Source organism: Poromitra crassiceps, assembly GCF_964638095.1.
Source record: "Poromitra crassiceps genome assembly, chromosome: 2".
Classification (NCBI taxonomy): domain Eukaryota; kingdom Metazoa; phylum Chordata; class Actinopteri; order Beryciformes; family Melamphaidae; genus Poromitra; species Poromitra crassiceps.
The window spans coordinates 104,812,387-104,829,170 of record NC_139624.1 but is presented as its reverse complement, the minus strand read 5'-3'; the positions used below and the strand labels follow the sequence as shown (position 1 = coordinate 104,829,170).

Genomic DNA, 16,784 nt, shown 5'->3' with positions numbered 1-16,784 from the left:
CGTCCAGGCCTGCAACACACACACACACACACACACACACACACACACACACACACACACACACACACACACACACACGAATGCACACGCATGTACACAGAGAGAGAGAGAGAAAACGTGATTCACAATCATATACACACACTTTTACATATTCAGGAGGCTCATTCCAAAATGACATAAAAAGTGACATCTTTATGCAAAATGATTGTTTGAAAAAAAAAGATCAAATAAATCAATAAAGCAATATATGATCAATTGTATAGGATGATTCAGGTATGATATTAAAAAAGGAGGGAGATCCTAATCAAAAGAGACACCACACAGCCGTGCCGCTGCTCTCCAGACCACGATCAAATGAGAAACAATTGGGTCAAAGTGCTTTTTACATTGGTTTGCGGTTGTATTGGAAAACAACACTTCGTCCAGTTTTAAAGGGAACACCAAGCCCTGCTCTAGGGTTCGCCATGCGACATCAGGTTTGTCATTATACCAGGAGGCCAGAGGACGGAGCGTAAAGGCCCAGTAAGACAGCTTCAAATTAGGGAGGGAAAGGCCCCCCGCCAGCCTGTCACGCTGTGTTATAGAAAGCTTGAGACGAGGGCGCTGGCTCTTCCAGACAAATTTTGTAATCGCTGACTGTAGCCTGTCCCAGAAATGAGGAGGAGGTGGTAAAGGCAACATTGAGCTAACATAATTAATTTGCGGCAGCACATTCATTTTAATAATTGAAACTCGAGATCTGAGAGAGTTTGGCAACGTAGCCCAACTATCGAAATCACTGGTGATTTTGGTCAGGGAGTCCTCAAAGTTGCGTTTCACAATGGTTTGCAGCGAATAGAAAATATCAATACCTAGATACTTAAAGGTCCCATTCCGTGCAAAAGCTGTTTTTACTTGTAAATGCATATATACTGCTGTCAGCCCTCCCTGTAATGAGTGGTCACACGCTCAGAACTGCCACAGTTGGATTTGTCCCTATCCAGCGTCCCCCTGCAGTCTCCTCCAAGCCACACCCCCAAACGCGTCGTTTGCCCAGAGAGGAATCTGGAGAGAATATCGACGTCACTAGCTTCCTCCTGCATACTGCGCGGGTCCCTCTCACACAAGCTACCTGTACCATTTAGTCTATAGCCACAAAATTAACACTTCTAGCTGGAGCGACGCCAACTGTACGTGATCCAGCAACTGCAGAGGTGCATTCGGTAAGTCTAGGCATTTTGAGATGTCCTCTTTAGCGTATTACCGTTAAGTTAACGATAACTCGCAACCTAGCGTGCTGGTCCACAGACGCTAATCTGATTGGCCGCTGGGAGCCTGGGGCGGGCTCTCCCTCAGCGGCCAATGGGAACTGTTAGTTCTGAATATATTATAGAAACAGGCCGTTCTTGGGAAGCGACCAGATGAGGAAGTGAGAACTCCGTCACAACAAACGGGTTTGCTATATTTTCGACAGATTAATCCAGAATCATGTTTTATGGACCAGAGACACACGTTTTTAAGAGGTTACAGCTGCACGAATTGGGACCTTTAAAATGGTTAACCACAGGTATAACAGAGGGCAATGTCAAACGTCTCATAGGCTGGTTCAGGGGTAAAAGGGCTGACTTCGCCCAATTTATCTTGTAGCCTGAAATACTACTGAAATTTGGAGAGACAGATAATATATTAGAGATTGACTGCTGGGCATTCTCGGCATAAAGGAGGACGTCGTCCGCATACAAAGATATGTGGTGTTGGGACTAGGGCATTCACAGACTAGTCGACTAGTCGACTAGTAAAACCACTAGTCGACACTGTGCTTAGTAGTCGACTAGTCGTTTTAGCAAAAAAAAATTTTTTTTTTTTTTTTTTTTTTTTTTTTTTATATCTTTAAGAAAGAACATACATGGACTAGTGTTGTCACGGTACTCGGTACTTCGGTACTTGGACGGTACTACATTGCTACGGTACTGAACGGTACCTGTTTTTCATGGTACCGAGGGTACCGAATTTACTATTTAGTTTGCCACCATGGCTTGGCTTCATGGACCCAGCCGCCAGCTAACGTTAGCCTGTCTGCCTGATCAACATACATACATACTGCGCATACAGCCCCGCGCACTTCCGGGACTACGGTGTCCCCGAACGTCCACACGTAATCGCGAACAGTCATTCACAGCTTGTAATGTTGACACGAGCAGTGCGCACAGGCAGCGAAGATAATGGCTAACAGCTACAGCAGGAGCGGCTGCTCCTGTCCTATTCCAACAACTCAACTTGTTGAGAAGAAGAATGCAAAGAGGGCTGCCAACCGCCATAAAACACTAAAGAAGAAGAAGAAGAAGAAGAATGCAAAGAGTCGCATTTGGAAATATCAGTCCCCAAAGTCCCATCTGCAAAAAGTGTGAAAGGGAGTTCCAAACCAAACAGGATAACACATCCAATCTCGCCAAGCAGCTGAAAGACAGGCACCCAGACCTGTTCAAATGATTCAAGGTGGGTTACTTCTTTCAAACGGTGTAAAATAACACGTTTAACAACATATCAAACAGACCTTATCCTGTCACATTCGTTTTTGAGATAGCTGGCAATGCATTGTGTAACCAAAAAACGTTTGCGCTAACGTTAACGTAACGTGTTTTGTAATGGAATCATTATGGGACCCGGCTAATACCTGGTACAGCGTTAGCTAGCATAGTGTAACACGTGTGCAATGCAATGTTTGTAATGGAAACATTATGGGACACGGCTAATAGCCGAACTTAGCCATAGTTCAAAATGAATACAAGCTTCTTTCGGGTGAAACATGTCCGTGAATTAAAACTAGCTACATAAAATTGCTTGCACTCTACATGTGTGTATGTGCAGTTCTCTTTATCATCTCTTTATTTTAGTAAATCTCACTGACGTTACTTTCCATTTAACAGTATGCGAGAGATGAAGATGAAGAGGAAGGCACAAGTCGCGGAGCCCAAAAGACCACCCAGCAGACAATTCCTGATGTTTTTGAAAAGCAGAGGAAATATGACAAGAACTCACATGAAGCAAGAAAATAGGGCATTGGCAGAATTCCTATGCATCGATCAAATACCAATATACACCGTTGAAAAAAAAGGATTCCAGCAATTCTGTGAAATAAATTAAATTATAATATTTAATATAATAATACAATTAAATACTTGAGGGCTACATGCCACTGGTGTTGCACTGTCTGTACTCACTGCCATACAGAGTTGAATGTAAGAAGAAGTAAGCAGAAGCACATTGTTTTGTTTTAAAGTTGAAGGCTACATGCCATTTGTTAATTGGAAATTGTTGCATACTTTAATAAAGGAGAATATGTTCAAGAAATATCAGTCTGTTTTTTTTACCGTGGTACCGAAATTGGTACCGAGTACCGTGGAAATTCACTAGTACCGGTACCGACTACTGAATTATTGGTACCGTGACAACACTAACATGGACTATCATATCCCATATCCCCCACAAAGAACATCAAAACACAAAAAAACAAAACAAGAAAACTGCATAAGATACACAATAATCCAAGAACAAACAAGACTATTGGACAAACAACCAAACAAAAACAATGCATTCAAAGTAAATACATAGATCTTGCCCTGTTGGCAGCTAGGAAATGCATAGCTTTAAATTGGAAAGCATCCAATCCCCCAGCTGTAGTTCACTGGTGGAATGAACTCTCAAGCTACCATACGTTGGATAACATTTACTACAAGAGCAAAGGCAGATTCTTAATTCATCCCCAAAATATGGCAACCACATACAGAGTTTGACTTTAAGAACTTTTTACCCCAGTGTCATTAGGCTTATCAGGATAGGAGCTGAATGCATTGTTTTTGTTTGGTTGTTTGTCCAATAGTCTTGTTTGTTCTTGGATTATTGTGTATCTTATGCAGTTTTCTTGTTTTGTTTTGTTGTGTTTTGATGTTCTTTGTGGAGGATATGGGATATGATAGTCCATGTATGTCGTGTAAATACCTCATGTTCTTTCTTAACACATTCAGTGCCAGCGACGCCATATGGCGTCATTAGAAATTTACCGTACAGTGCCAGCGACGCCAAATGGCGTCATAACTCGTTTTTTTTTTTTTGACGGGGGGGTGTCGATCTATGCCTCTTACATCGCCTCTTACAATATTCAGAGGTATTGAATGTGTCTAACCTATTTTACAGAACCCTTAGGTGGCGACAGCGCTCTCCAGATGAGAGAACGTGGAGTGAAACACACAGAAGAAGTCATTGGGGGGAAGGAAATCGCATCGCATCCGTCCGTATGCAGCGGCTTCATTGAAGCAACGTTTAGCTGTGCCCCTGCAGCAGCCAATCTGCTATCACAATTGAGCACCTCGATGTCCGCTGCAACAGCCTCCGTGTCCGCTGCAACACATGATCAGCCGTGGATTTGTTATTATTCTCAACTCGAAGCATGGGAGCTGGTACACGCGGCTGTAAAAAAGCAGGATCTAGCGGACTTTTTCAGTGCTGAGCACAGGCAGAGAAAACGAGAAAACAGCAGAGCAGAGAGACACTCCTCCCACAACGGGGGGGGGGGGGGGGGGAGGAGGAGGGGGGGAGGTGGGCACGCAGAGCCAAGTACACAACACAGACCCAGACAGCAGGACAGGGTTGGCAAACGCAAGCCAGAATATCCGATGCCCACCAGCAGCAAAAGATCAGCAAGAAGCTGCAACCAGCAGCGCATGCAGGCGCCAGCGCTGCTGGTTTCAGCTAAAAATATTATTCTTCCAAACAAAATTCCCTTGCCTTCACTGTTTTATTGAAGGAAATTATTTTTGAGGTGTGACTACATCAGAAAATTAGCTTCAGAGTCAGTGATGTGCTTGAAATGTTTAATTTCACAAAAGGCTCATTATCTCAGCTCGTAGAAAAAAAGCTCTTTTTTTCGTTCAATCAAGCTATCTTCTCCGGCTCATAACTAAAGAACGGAAAATGGGATCAATAAACTTTTTTTTGCAGGTGATAGAAGAGAGTCTCATCGTTATTTGTGCGTGTTCAGTGTTTACATAGTAATTATTAAAGAAATTATATGACTGTTTTAAAATGCATTGCGGCCTATGTGGCACAGCAAGCAACCTTTTGCCCAAGGGCCGTGGCACTGAAAGTGTTAAAGATAAAACAAACAAACAAAAAATATTAAAAATAAATTAAAAACGGTTAGTCGACTAGTCGACTACCTTTAGGGACGACTAGTCGACTAGTAAAATTCACTAGTCGTGAATGCCCTAGTTGGGACCCAGATATGGAGATGGATGTGATAGAATTATCCTGGTGTATTGTGTGTATTGCAGAGATAGAACAAAGAACAAAGGACTAAGTGGGCAACCCTGTCTGGAAACCCTGGCTATGTTAAAAAGAGAGGAGCACATTCTGCACGTCAATACCATAGCAGTTGGGTTTGCATATAACATTCTGAACATATGTATGAAGGTGGTTTCAAGACCCATAGGGCCCTATTGTTGTACGGCGCTATCGTTTGCGCTGAGTTTGCGTGCCTCTTATTGCTATCTTCCCAGCATCTAAGCCAGTGATCCTCACTATTTCTTCGATGAGAGCCGCACTGGCAGGACAAAGTCAATAGGAGAGCCACTTTTACCGCAAAACACCAAAAGCCACCCCAACCAAGCACATCTGCCTACCATTTTTTTGTTTTATTGTTTTCCACACACACACACACACACACACACACACACACACACACACACACACACACACACACACACACACACACACACACACACATATACCAGTTTCCCCTAGAAAATCTTTCAGGCCTGGAGGGATTTCGAAACGTACCCCGACCGCAACGGTGGGGGCCGTCGCTGGCGACGCTAAAGTTTTAGCTAACCTGTTCACATCTATGTTCTCAATGGCATCCCAAGTATCATCATACTATTATGGGATGCGATGCGAACAGTTGTATTATGGGATGTGCGTTTCCCAGGCAACGACACACGTTGACACGTTTTGGAACAGCGCTGCACGCTGGCACAATACTCCTACTAAAAGCAAAATGCTTATTGTTTTGAATGATTTGGCACCTTCTATTACTGTCAACACCAGTATTGTTGTATTGTAATAATATACCATAAAGGTTTATTGAAATTTTGGGGAGAGCAGGAAAAATAAATAAAAAAAAATCGTTTTTTTTTTTTTTTTTTTTTTGGTGCAATTTCTTAGAGCTGCCAACTAAAGCTTCGAGAGCCGCCAGCGTCTCGCGAGCCACGCAATGAGGAACTAGGATAAGCTATCGTCTGCCTCCACCGTCCAGTTTTGCGCTGTGATGACACAGGTGTAGGCGTGGCCCAGGCGTGTCGGTGGGCCTCTAGCCTATCATGTGTCTCGCGCAAGTGTCATTTAGCGTTGTGGGGAAGATACCGTCGGTATGTGCCGAGCGCAAAGAGAGGTTTGGGAGTTGCCCGTTCCAAAATAGGCGTTACAGAGCAATGTGTTAGAAAAAATCGCCTTGGGTGCTCTCAATTTTAACGCCAGGAAATAGCGTCTTAGCGCAAACGCAGACGAACGCCTAGGCGCAGACAGTCTCCACATCTCCGTGCAGTGCAGGAAATCCTTGCTTGGATACATTTACGCACGGCATGGATGTCACTCTCCACTCGCGCCTGCACACACTCTTCTCTCCTTGGAATGCCACGTTGAGTTTCAACTATAGCCTGCATTCCAGAAAAACACACCTTGATTTAAAAATTAGAATTCGTTTGTCATGGTTTTATTAGGCTACATAATTCCCGACCATACAGGTCTGTGGTGTAACATTAGATTACTTTAGGTAGGAGAGGGTAGGAGAAAATAAAAAGCAAATGATCTTTTCCAACCATTATACGTTTAATAGCACCACAATAGCCCTCTCCACTTCCCTCGTCGGGGGGTAGGGCTGTCCCAAACGATTATTTTCTTATCGATTAATCTAACGCTTATTTTTTCGATTAGTCGATTAATCTAACGATTATTTTTTATTTAATTTTTTTATTATATAACAATACATTTACCCAAAACAAATAAATAACCAAAAACTTCTCAATTTCAGTATTTTATTTAACCATCTCATTCTCTTTAACAGTCCAACATAAAATCTCTCAAATAAAATTAAAGCAAGAGCTTGTCCTCAAATAAAATGAATATAGTGCAATTCAAAATAAAATAGTAGAATAAATAAAATGCAAGTCACTTTCAGGAGGAATAACAAAAACCTTGTGCAATGTCAACTGAGTTTAGCAGCAGTCCAACATAAAATCATCATCTTACAGTACAATGATGTGCAATTTTCAGTAACAGTGCTCTTAATTTTGGAGAAAGACAAAATGCAAAATGCTCCATGTAAGATGGTCACACATCATCCAGACACAAGACTGTGTCTGTAGCATCCACACCCAACATCGGTTGCACCAACTGGTAACTATGCCTGGTCGTAACTCCTGCGTCGGTTAAGACCACCATTCTTCAGAGTACACTTACGCCTGTTGCACCAACAGGGCTTATGTCTGGTCTTAACTATGCCCGGTCATAGCGATGCGCGTCCATGTGAAAGCATGGGAATGCCCACTGGAATGCGGCACGCGACCTGTTTAGAAGAGTGGGCTGACGTCAAATGACGCTGCGCTGATGGGTAATCGGCTGTAGTGTGGCTAATGTTAGCGGCTAACTGTTACTTGTCGTTACTTTAAATGGCAGTAAAACGCCACTGAATGACCAAATTGATTTAACTTTTAACTATTTCGATTTCCACTTTCCATACGCACCCCCAGCATTGGTTAGTTGTTTATAACGTGACTATATTTATAACGTTTATAACGTACTCCGTTTCCAGTTTATAACTCGGGTCTGAATACAGCCAGAGTGACAGCACGGCTGTATTCTGCCCTCAATTATAAACCGCAAACCGGAGTACGTTATAACGTTATAAATATAGTCACGACGTTAACAACTAACCAATGCTGGCGTTCCGTATGGAAAGTGGAAATCAAAATGGTTAAAAGTTAAATCAATTTGGTCATTCAGTGGCATTTTACTGCCATGTAAAGTAACAACAAGTAACAGTTAGCCGCTAACATTAGCCATACTATTTTTGTTTTGTGACGATTGTGACGCGTCGAGGCACCTAGCGTGCGTCGACGTAATTACGTAGTCGACGTCATCGATTACGTCGGCTCGCCGGGACAGCCCTATCGGGGGAAGAGAGAGAGAGAGACACGGGGCATACTGCCTCACCTCGTAATAGCCAGTAACATATAGGCCTAGCTGCAAAAGTTAACTGTTGAAAATCCGATGTCTGGTTATGTCACGAGTAGCCTACAGTGAAGTCCCTCTCGCCATCAAGCAGACAGTGACGGAAGCATGTGTCTTTATGTGTGCCAAGGGGAAAATGACGGGCTAAATTGGTGGGATTCGATGTATATATATTAATAGAAATGAATAGAAAATAGCTGATTAATAAAATGTGTGCTGGTGGAATGAAATTCAACTTCAAATAGAGCAGCATCACTCATCGCGGCTCAGTATGCTGCACAATTACGCATGCAGTATAGGCCCGCAGCGGAGATGCAGGAAAAGAGAGCACGAAAAGGAATATACAGTCCATACAGTCAGACGTTTGGGCAGCAAACTTTCTCACTCTCACTCTAGTCCCTCTGAGTGAGGAGGAAGCTGCTGACATTGTTTTTTTGAGCTGTGCAGTGCAACAAATGGTTAGAGAAGTATAACAGTATAAAAGTACAATGGTAAAAACACAGCACACACTGTCCAGCCTTAAATCAATCTATCTATCTGTGTTATTGTAAAATATCTGCTTATATATATGTGTGTGTGTGTGTGTGTGTGTGTGTGTGTGTGTGTGTGTGTGTGTGTGTGTGTGTGTGTGTGTGTGTGTGTGTGTGTGTGTGTGTGTGAGAGAGAGAGAGAGAGAGAGAGCAGATATTTAAGCAATATAGCATGAGAGCAAGTGTGTTGTGGCGAATATATCCCGCTGATAAGCTGTTATCCCACGAGGCCGCAGGCCGAGTGGGATAACAGCTTATCACACGCAGCTCGAGTGCTATAATATTGCTTTTATAAAACGTTTCCAAGTATAATAATATAATAATAATAATACCATAAGTCCGACTGGCATGGTATTCTGATAGAGTCAGTTGAAACACTACTGTAAGGCGGGACCGCAAGAACGTGCGGGTGATTTGATTGGATCGTTCTGGAGACTGAAGTTGACATTGAGAAGCTGAGAGCTTTCTGGAAACACCGACAGGCAGCTCGAGCGCAGCGCTGCATTCTCAGCGCTGGCTGAGAAGTAGGGATGGGCATTTCTAGCAAAAACACTATTCGAAATTCGCTGGCCAAATTCGAATTTAATTCGAAATTCGAAAATAAAAATAAAAATGTAATTTTTTTTTTTTTTTTTTTGTGTGAGTGAAATGTTGCATTGTCTCCCCTGATTCTAAGTCTACGGCTTTATTAATTAATATAAAAAGCTTCTGCTGTGGATTTTTAGCTCAAACAAGCATTGCACCACTGAAGTAAAGAACATGTTACATGACATTGACATTTTCGAAAATAAAAAACAGTTTTGACAATCATGAGTGGTTCATTAAATATTTAGTAGGCTCAGGACTGAGTGCCAAAGGGGTGCCAAAGTCACCCCCTCTCCCTCTTCATGGGATTTCATCCGCCATTCATTTTTCCATAAACCTTGCTTAAAATGCTTATAAAAATTGTTTTACTTGCTCAAACCAAGCGATTTGACTATACTTAGAATCAGGGGAGACAATGCAACATTTCACTAAAAATTTTTTTTTTTTTTTTTTTTTTTTTTTTTCGAATTTCGAATTTCAATAATAAAAGTCGACCTTGATAATAACAACGATTATTCGAAAATTCGAAATTCGATGCCCATCCCTACTGAGAAGCTGAGTGCTTTCTGCAAAGCCCGACACCAACTAACATTACGGGGTTAAATGCTGGGTTAAATGCGGGGTTAACAGCCTTTTTTTTGCAAAGAAGACATTAGCCCGCATCTATTCTTGTACAAAACATAATTTTCTGCGAAGTATTAGTAAAGTTATAAGCGAAGATCGATTCACAAGGATCTGACAGCTGTCTCCGCCATTTGTTTTTTTTGAGGTAACCAAAGGCTTTTAGTAAGAGAGTTGCCATGGCAACCAATAACCCATGGCCATGGGTTATTGGAGTGGGTTACTGGATTTATACAATGGCTGTGAACCAATCAGATTGCTTGATTTGAGAGAGCCGTTTTATAATTTACAATAACACATTTTAGAGGTCCCTGAGATAATGTGAAACCATTGTATTTTTGCCTAAGGTCATCATACATTATAAATTGTGGAGGTAAACATTGCACATTCATAAAACAAGAAATATATAGATTTCTCCGTGGTATCGTGATGCTTTGACTGGTATAGTATCGCAGGGTAAAATCTTGGTATCGTGACGACAACACTACATTCTAGGCGATCAAACGCCTTCATGGCATCCAAAGATAGCACTGCCGCAGGAGAGGGAAGGTCGGAGGCACCATTAATGATATGCAGTAACCAGTGTTGGGCAAGTTACTTTCAAAATGTAATATACTACATATTACTAGTTACTTTCATTTGAAAGTAATAAGTTACTTTACAACATTACTTTCTGTGTAGAGTAACTCATTACCTATTACACTACTTTTGCATTACTTTTACCAAAACAACAGCAGCAGCAGAATGACATTGCCGGCCCGGAACCATCCCGAAAAATTATTTCAACCACCTTGAAATCAGTGTAAACAATCCAACATTCTAAATGTTATCCTTTTCCTTTGTTATTGTCATCTATAGTGGTTATTTCCATAAAAACACACAGTTTGATTAGGAAATGATTGTATCTTTTTGAAATATCTGCTTTGATTTAATCAAATGTAATTAAATTTGTAACGAGTTACTTGACAAAGTAACTGGTATAATATTACTAAAATCCTATAAGTAATAAGTTATATTACTGAGTTACTGCTAAAAGTAATATATTACATGTGATATGTTACTCTTGTAATGAGTTACCCCCAACACTGGCAGTAACCTCCTCACATTACCTGATGCCAACCTCGATCTGACGAAGCCAGTCTGGTCGCAATGAACGAGTCTGGTCATAAAAGGATGAAGTCGGAGCGCAAGAGTTTTAGCGTGAATTTTGACGAGTGAAAATTGTCCAATAGCAGCGGACAGAAGGCCGTATAGAATTCTGGGGGGATACCGTACTGTGGTGGAAAATGAGAATCCACTGGGTAAGAAGTGTTCTGATTATTGCCATTGCCTGTCTATTCTTCCAGCTCATAACGATCTCCAAACTCCAGTCCTCCCTCTCCTTTCATTAGCTGGAGAAAGAAAGTCATGCTGTCATCTCCTCCTGCCTTGATTATTGTAGGCAGGAGTCATCTGTCCCGCCTGCAGCTCATTCAAAAAGCTGCCCCTTCTACCCTCTCTCTTCACTGTCTTTAGCCTGTCTCTTCACTGTCTTTACCCTCTCTCTTCACTGTCTTTAGCCTGTCTCTTCACTGTCTTTACCCTCTCTCTTCACTGTCTTTAGCCTGTCTCTTCACTGTCTTTACCCTCCCTCTTCACTGTCTTTAGCCTGTCTCTTCACTGTCTTTAGCCTGTCTCTTTACTGGCTCCTGGCTCTTCACTGGCTCTACTCTGTCTCTTCACTGGCTCTACTCTGTCTCTTCACTGGCTCCTGTCTCTTCACTGGCTCCTGGCTCTTCACTGGCTCTACTCTGTCTCTTCACTGGCTCTACTCTGTCTCTTCACTGGCTCTACTCTGTCTCTTCACTGGCTCTACTCTGTCTCTTCACTGGCTCTACTCTGTCTCTTCACTGGCTTCTGTCTCTTCACTGGCTCCTGTCTCTTCACTGGCTCCTGGACCTCTTTAGAATTGATTTCAAGGTCTTCCTGTTTAGTCTTTAAAGTCCTGAATAGGTCGGCTGGCTCCCTCATATATCTCTGATACGGCGCCCCCGCTCATCTGCTAAGTCCCCCAGGTCCTCAGATCAGGAACTATTGGCAGGTTCAGGGCCTAGGTTGAGGCTTAAGGAGGATTGAGCCTTCGCTGTTGCAGACGCTAAACTGTGGGACAGACTTCCCAATTGCATCAGGTCTGCCCCCGACATCGACACAATCAAATCCCGTCTTAAAACCCATTTTGCATTTGACTGATGTGACTGTGTTGGCGTGTGTTGTGCCTTGACTTGACTAATCAGAATTCTGTCTTTCCCCCCAGCAACATGTTCTGAATCAGTATTGTTATGCTGTAGGTGGCTAAACTGCTGCGTGAAGGTGGGTGTCCTATGATGACTGAAATCACATATATTACAATGGCAGTTATGAGGGAGGAGTACAGGGGAATAACTAGACTGCCCCCCCTACTTTCCTCTCCTTCGTTCTGCATCATTATTCCATCTACATTTTGTTTTACTCTGCACAGCCAGGAAATATCTCACCAAATTGCATTCCTGCTCATCCCACATTGTCTCCGATAACAGTTTCTGTATACTTTTTAAGGAAGTTTTATTTGCAGTTTTGTAGATTACAAACAAACCCTGTTTCAAAGCCAGAACGGTGCAAAATTAAATAGTTGTACATTTGACATTGAGGACCAGAGAAGACAGTCCAGTCATAGTCAGCGCCCTAGTATTAACCATTTGCGAAATAATGATTGACATAGTGATCCACCAATCCGTGCTTAGCATCCATCTATACTCCGACACCGCACTGAGAGTATTGGAGTACGGCTTTTCAAGATTCAACATTCACTTTATTTGTCACTTTCTTCTATACTTGCATACATAAAAAAGCAAAATGTTGTTCCCCACCCTGTGTGTAGCAGACCACAGAGAAAATGAAAATGAAAAAATATATATATATATTTATTTTTTATTTTTATTTTTTTGTGAGTGAAATGTTGCATTGTCTCCCCTGATTCTAGTATAGTCGAATCGCTTGGTTTGAGCAAGTAAAACGATTTTTTATAAGCATTTTAAGCAAGGTTTATGGAAAAATGAATGGCGGATGAAATCCCATGAAGAGGGAGAGGGGGTGACTTTGGCACCCCTTTGGCACTCAGACCTGAGCCTACTAAATATTTAATGAACCACTCATGATTGTCAAAACTGTTTTTTATTTTCGAAAATGTTAATGTCATGTAACATGTTCTTTACTTCAGTGGTGCAATGCTTGTTTGAGCTAAAGCAGAAGCTTTTTCTATTAATTAATAAAGCCTTAGACTTAGAATCAGGGGAGACAATGCAACATTTCACTCACAAAAAAAAAAAAAAAAAAAAAAAAAAAAAAAATTACATTTTTTTTATTTTTACATTTATTTTTACTTTTTTTTTTTTTTCCGAATTTGGATTAAAAGTCGACTTTGGCCAGCGAATTTCGAATAGTGTTTTTGCTAGAAATGCCCATCCCTACTTCGAAGGTCTCTGGGCTCCTTGTCCTTGTCCATGGATAACATTTTGACGTTTATTTATTTTATTTTATTAGTTTATTTGGCAGGGACATAAAGAAAACATTAAACACCATAGGGGAAGATATGCTTTGTAACAGATTTAGCCATAGGCTACTTTCCATCTGGAGCCCCTGTTCTGTTGCACCTTTTTTCTTTTGGAAAAGTAAATGCATGATAGCTGTGGGATATACTGGTTGTTTTATATTCATTGTATTTACACAAAAAAGAAAAGCTCTGTCCAGTAACCTGGAACACTTTTATTTTGAGATGATTTTGAGTGAGATCGTCCTACATCATGCAAATGATAAGAAATGTGACATGAATGTTAATTTTCTATTAAAGCAAAGTAAAAAAAAAAAAAAAAACGTAAAAAAATAACCCGCCAATTATTGTTCTTAGAAAGAAAATCGGAATCGGCCAAAATTGGTATCGGCAAGTCAGACTATTAAAAAATTGGAAATAGGAACCGGCCAAGAAAATGGCAATCGGTGCATCTCTACATGTTACCAAAAGTTTTTTTTAGAAGGCTGGCAACGGTAGGCTGTCATCAAATATACATCAAAACATAAAAACATGACAGTCAAACGGCAGCCTGAGCACAGCATTCCCCCCCGCCTCCCCAATTTTTATAGAACAATATACGAACAAGACAAACAGGCTCAGACATAGGAAAAGAAAGAAAAGGAAAAAAACAACAAAAAACAACATAAATCAACATTCGACATTGCAATGTGGTGCTATCGGCCACATAAGGTGCTTATGTGTTTGTAAAAGACAATATGCATGGGATCCCATGCAAGGGGGTCCATGAGATACCAGCTGGGCGAGCCATCCGTCTCCCCTAACCTCAGTCACTGGTCATTCTTAACCTCGTCAAAGTAGGCCAGAAACTGGTCCCAGATAGCCGAGAACCTTCCAAGCTAGTTGGTTCTCAGGGACCTGAGTCTCTCCACTGAGCACAGCATATTAAAGTGCTTATGAAAAGTGTGGATTCATCCAGGTAAATAGCATAGCAGCACAGTATGTTAAAATGCAGCTCAACAGTCCGTTATAGCAGCATGTCCAGTGGCACAGAATGTTAAAGTGCAATTCAATTTTGTTGCAGTGTTTGACTCTTGACAAGGAAGACAGTAAAATGGTGTTGTTGGGAATCACTGAGGCAGACAGTAGAATCTATTCTATAGCATCCATCTTCAAAATTTGTCAGACACATTAACAGTAACTGAGGTAACTGAGAAATAATTCCCACCACTACGACACCCCAGCGTTTCGCTCCAGAGTGAGATAGCCACATTTGAAAAACACCTACTCTAATGATTGATAGCACAAAATGAAAACAAATTCAGTTAAACACAATTTTAGAGACTGGATCCTCCAATCCCCCGATGCATACAAAGTGTGGAGAAATACGCCGTGAAGCCTAAAGCGCACCACGGGAAGGGACGGAGAAGACATTAAAGCAAGAGTGCTTAGCTTCAAGATTCAAGACTCAAGATTTTTATTGTCACTCCGTAGTACAAGTATCACGTGTGAAATTCTTGTGCTGTGAACTCCGTTTACAACATAGTACAAATATAACAGGGCATATGAGTGCAAAAACAACAAGAGACACAACAAGCAATAAGGCAGTAGAGTGATAAGACAAGTCAGAGACAGTGGCATATTAACTGCACATAGGTGCACATGTCATGTGCATACTTAGACGTACTTAAACATTTTGAATTCGACGTATTTGACGTACAGGTTCAAATACGATTATGATTTCAGGAATAAATTGGACCCAGATCAGTAGTTCTGTATGGGTAAGGATCAACAGTTCTGTATGGGTGGTCTGGCTAAGGTTCAGCAGTTCTGTATCGGTACAGGTCCAGCTCAGGATCAACAGTTCTGCAAGGTATAGGTCCAGCTAAGGATCAACAGTTCTGTATGGTATTGGGTACAGGTCCAGCTAAGGACCAACAGTTCTGTATGGGTACAGGTCCAGCTAAGGGTCAACAGTTCTGTATGGGTACAGGTCCAGCTAATGATCAACAGTTCTGTATGGGTACACTACAGGTCCCGCTAAGGACCAACAGTTCTGTATGGGTACTACAGGTCCAGCTAAGGATCAACAGTTCTGTATGGGTACAGGTCCGGCTAAGGACCAACAATTCTGTATGGGTACAGGTCCAGCTAATGATCAACAGTTCTGTATAGGTACAGGTCCAGCTAAGGATCAACAGTTCTGTATGGGTACAGGTCCAGCTAAGGATCAACAGTTCTGTATCGGTACAGGTCCAGCTAAGGATCAACAATTCTGTATGGGTACAGGTCCAGCTAAGGATCAACAATTCTGTATGGGTACAGGTCCAGCTAAGGATCAACAATTCTGTATGGGTACAGGTCCAGCTAAGGATCAACAGTTCTGTATGGGTACAGGTCCAGCTAAGGATCAACAATTCTGTATGGATACAGGTCCAGCTAAGGATCAACAGTTCTGTATGGGTACAGGTCCAGCTAAGGATCAACAATTCTGTATGGGTACAGGTCCCGCTAAGGACCAACACTTCTGTATGGGTACAGGTCCAGCTAAGGATCAACAGTTCTGTATGGGTACAGGTCCGGCTAAGGGTCAGCAGTCCTGTATGGGTACAGGTCTGGCTAAGGGTCAGCAGTTCTGTATGGGTACAGGTCCAGCTATGGGTCAACAGTTCTGTATGGGTACACTACAGGTCCAGCTAAGGGTCAACAGTTCTGTATGGGTACAGGTCCAGCTAAGGGTCAACAGTTCTGTATGGGTACAGGTCCAGCTAAGGGTCAACAGTTCTGTATGAGTACACTACAGGTCCAGCTAATGGTCAACAGTTCTGTATGAGTAAACTACAGGTCCAGCTAAGGGTCAACAGTTCTGTATGAGTACACTACAGGACCAGCTAAGGGTCAACAGTTCTGTATGAGTACACTACAGGTCCAGCTAAGGGTCAACAGTTCTGTATGAGTACACTACAGGTCCAGCTAAGGGGCAACAGTTCTGTATGGGTACACTACAGGTCCAGCTAAGGGTCAACAGTTCTGTATGGGTACACTACAGGTCCAGCTAAGGGTCTCCAGAGAGCCTGAGACAAAGGTCCCTATCTTTGCATCAGCGTAGAAACTAGGCAGAGCGCCTGGCGCAGCGCTGATCAGTGGGCGTGGACCAGCGCACTTGATATCTTGGTGTTGGCGCTACACGCAGCCTAAAGCATTACAACCACGCCTTTTAAGCGTAAAATTATGCACCGTCA

At 42.1% G+C, this 16,784-nt stretch overlaps 1 protein-coding gene across 1 annotated transcript in view; it reads right to left on the bottom strand.

The window, feature by feature from the left end:
• The window catches only part of cnksr2a (connector enhancer of kinase suppressor of Ras 2a), a gene marked incomplete at both ends in the record, with an annotated part of 187,002 nt that overhangs the window by 128,835 nt on the left and 41,383 nt on the right, over positions 1–16,784 (bottom strand). Inside the window, one exon of the mRNA XM_083652157.1 lies at positions 1–9. This exon is cut by the window's left edge and continues 155 nt beyond it. Within this exon, the coding sequence (XP_083508283.1) occupies positions 1–9 (9 nt within the window). The remainder of the gene's footprint in view (positions 10–16,784) is intronic.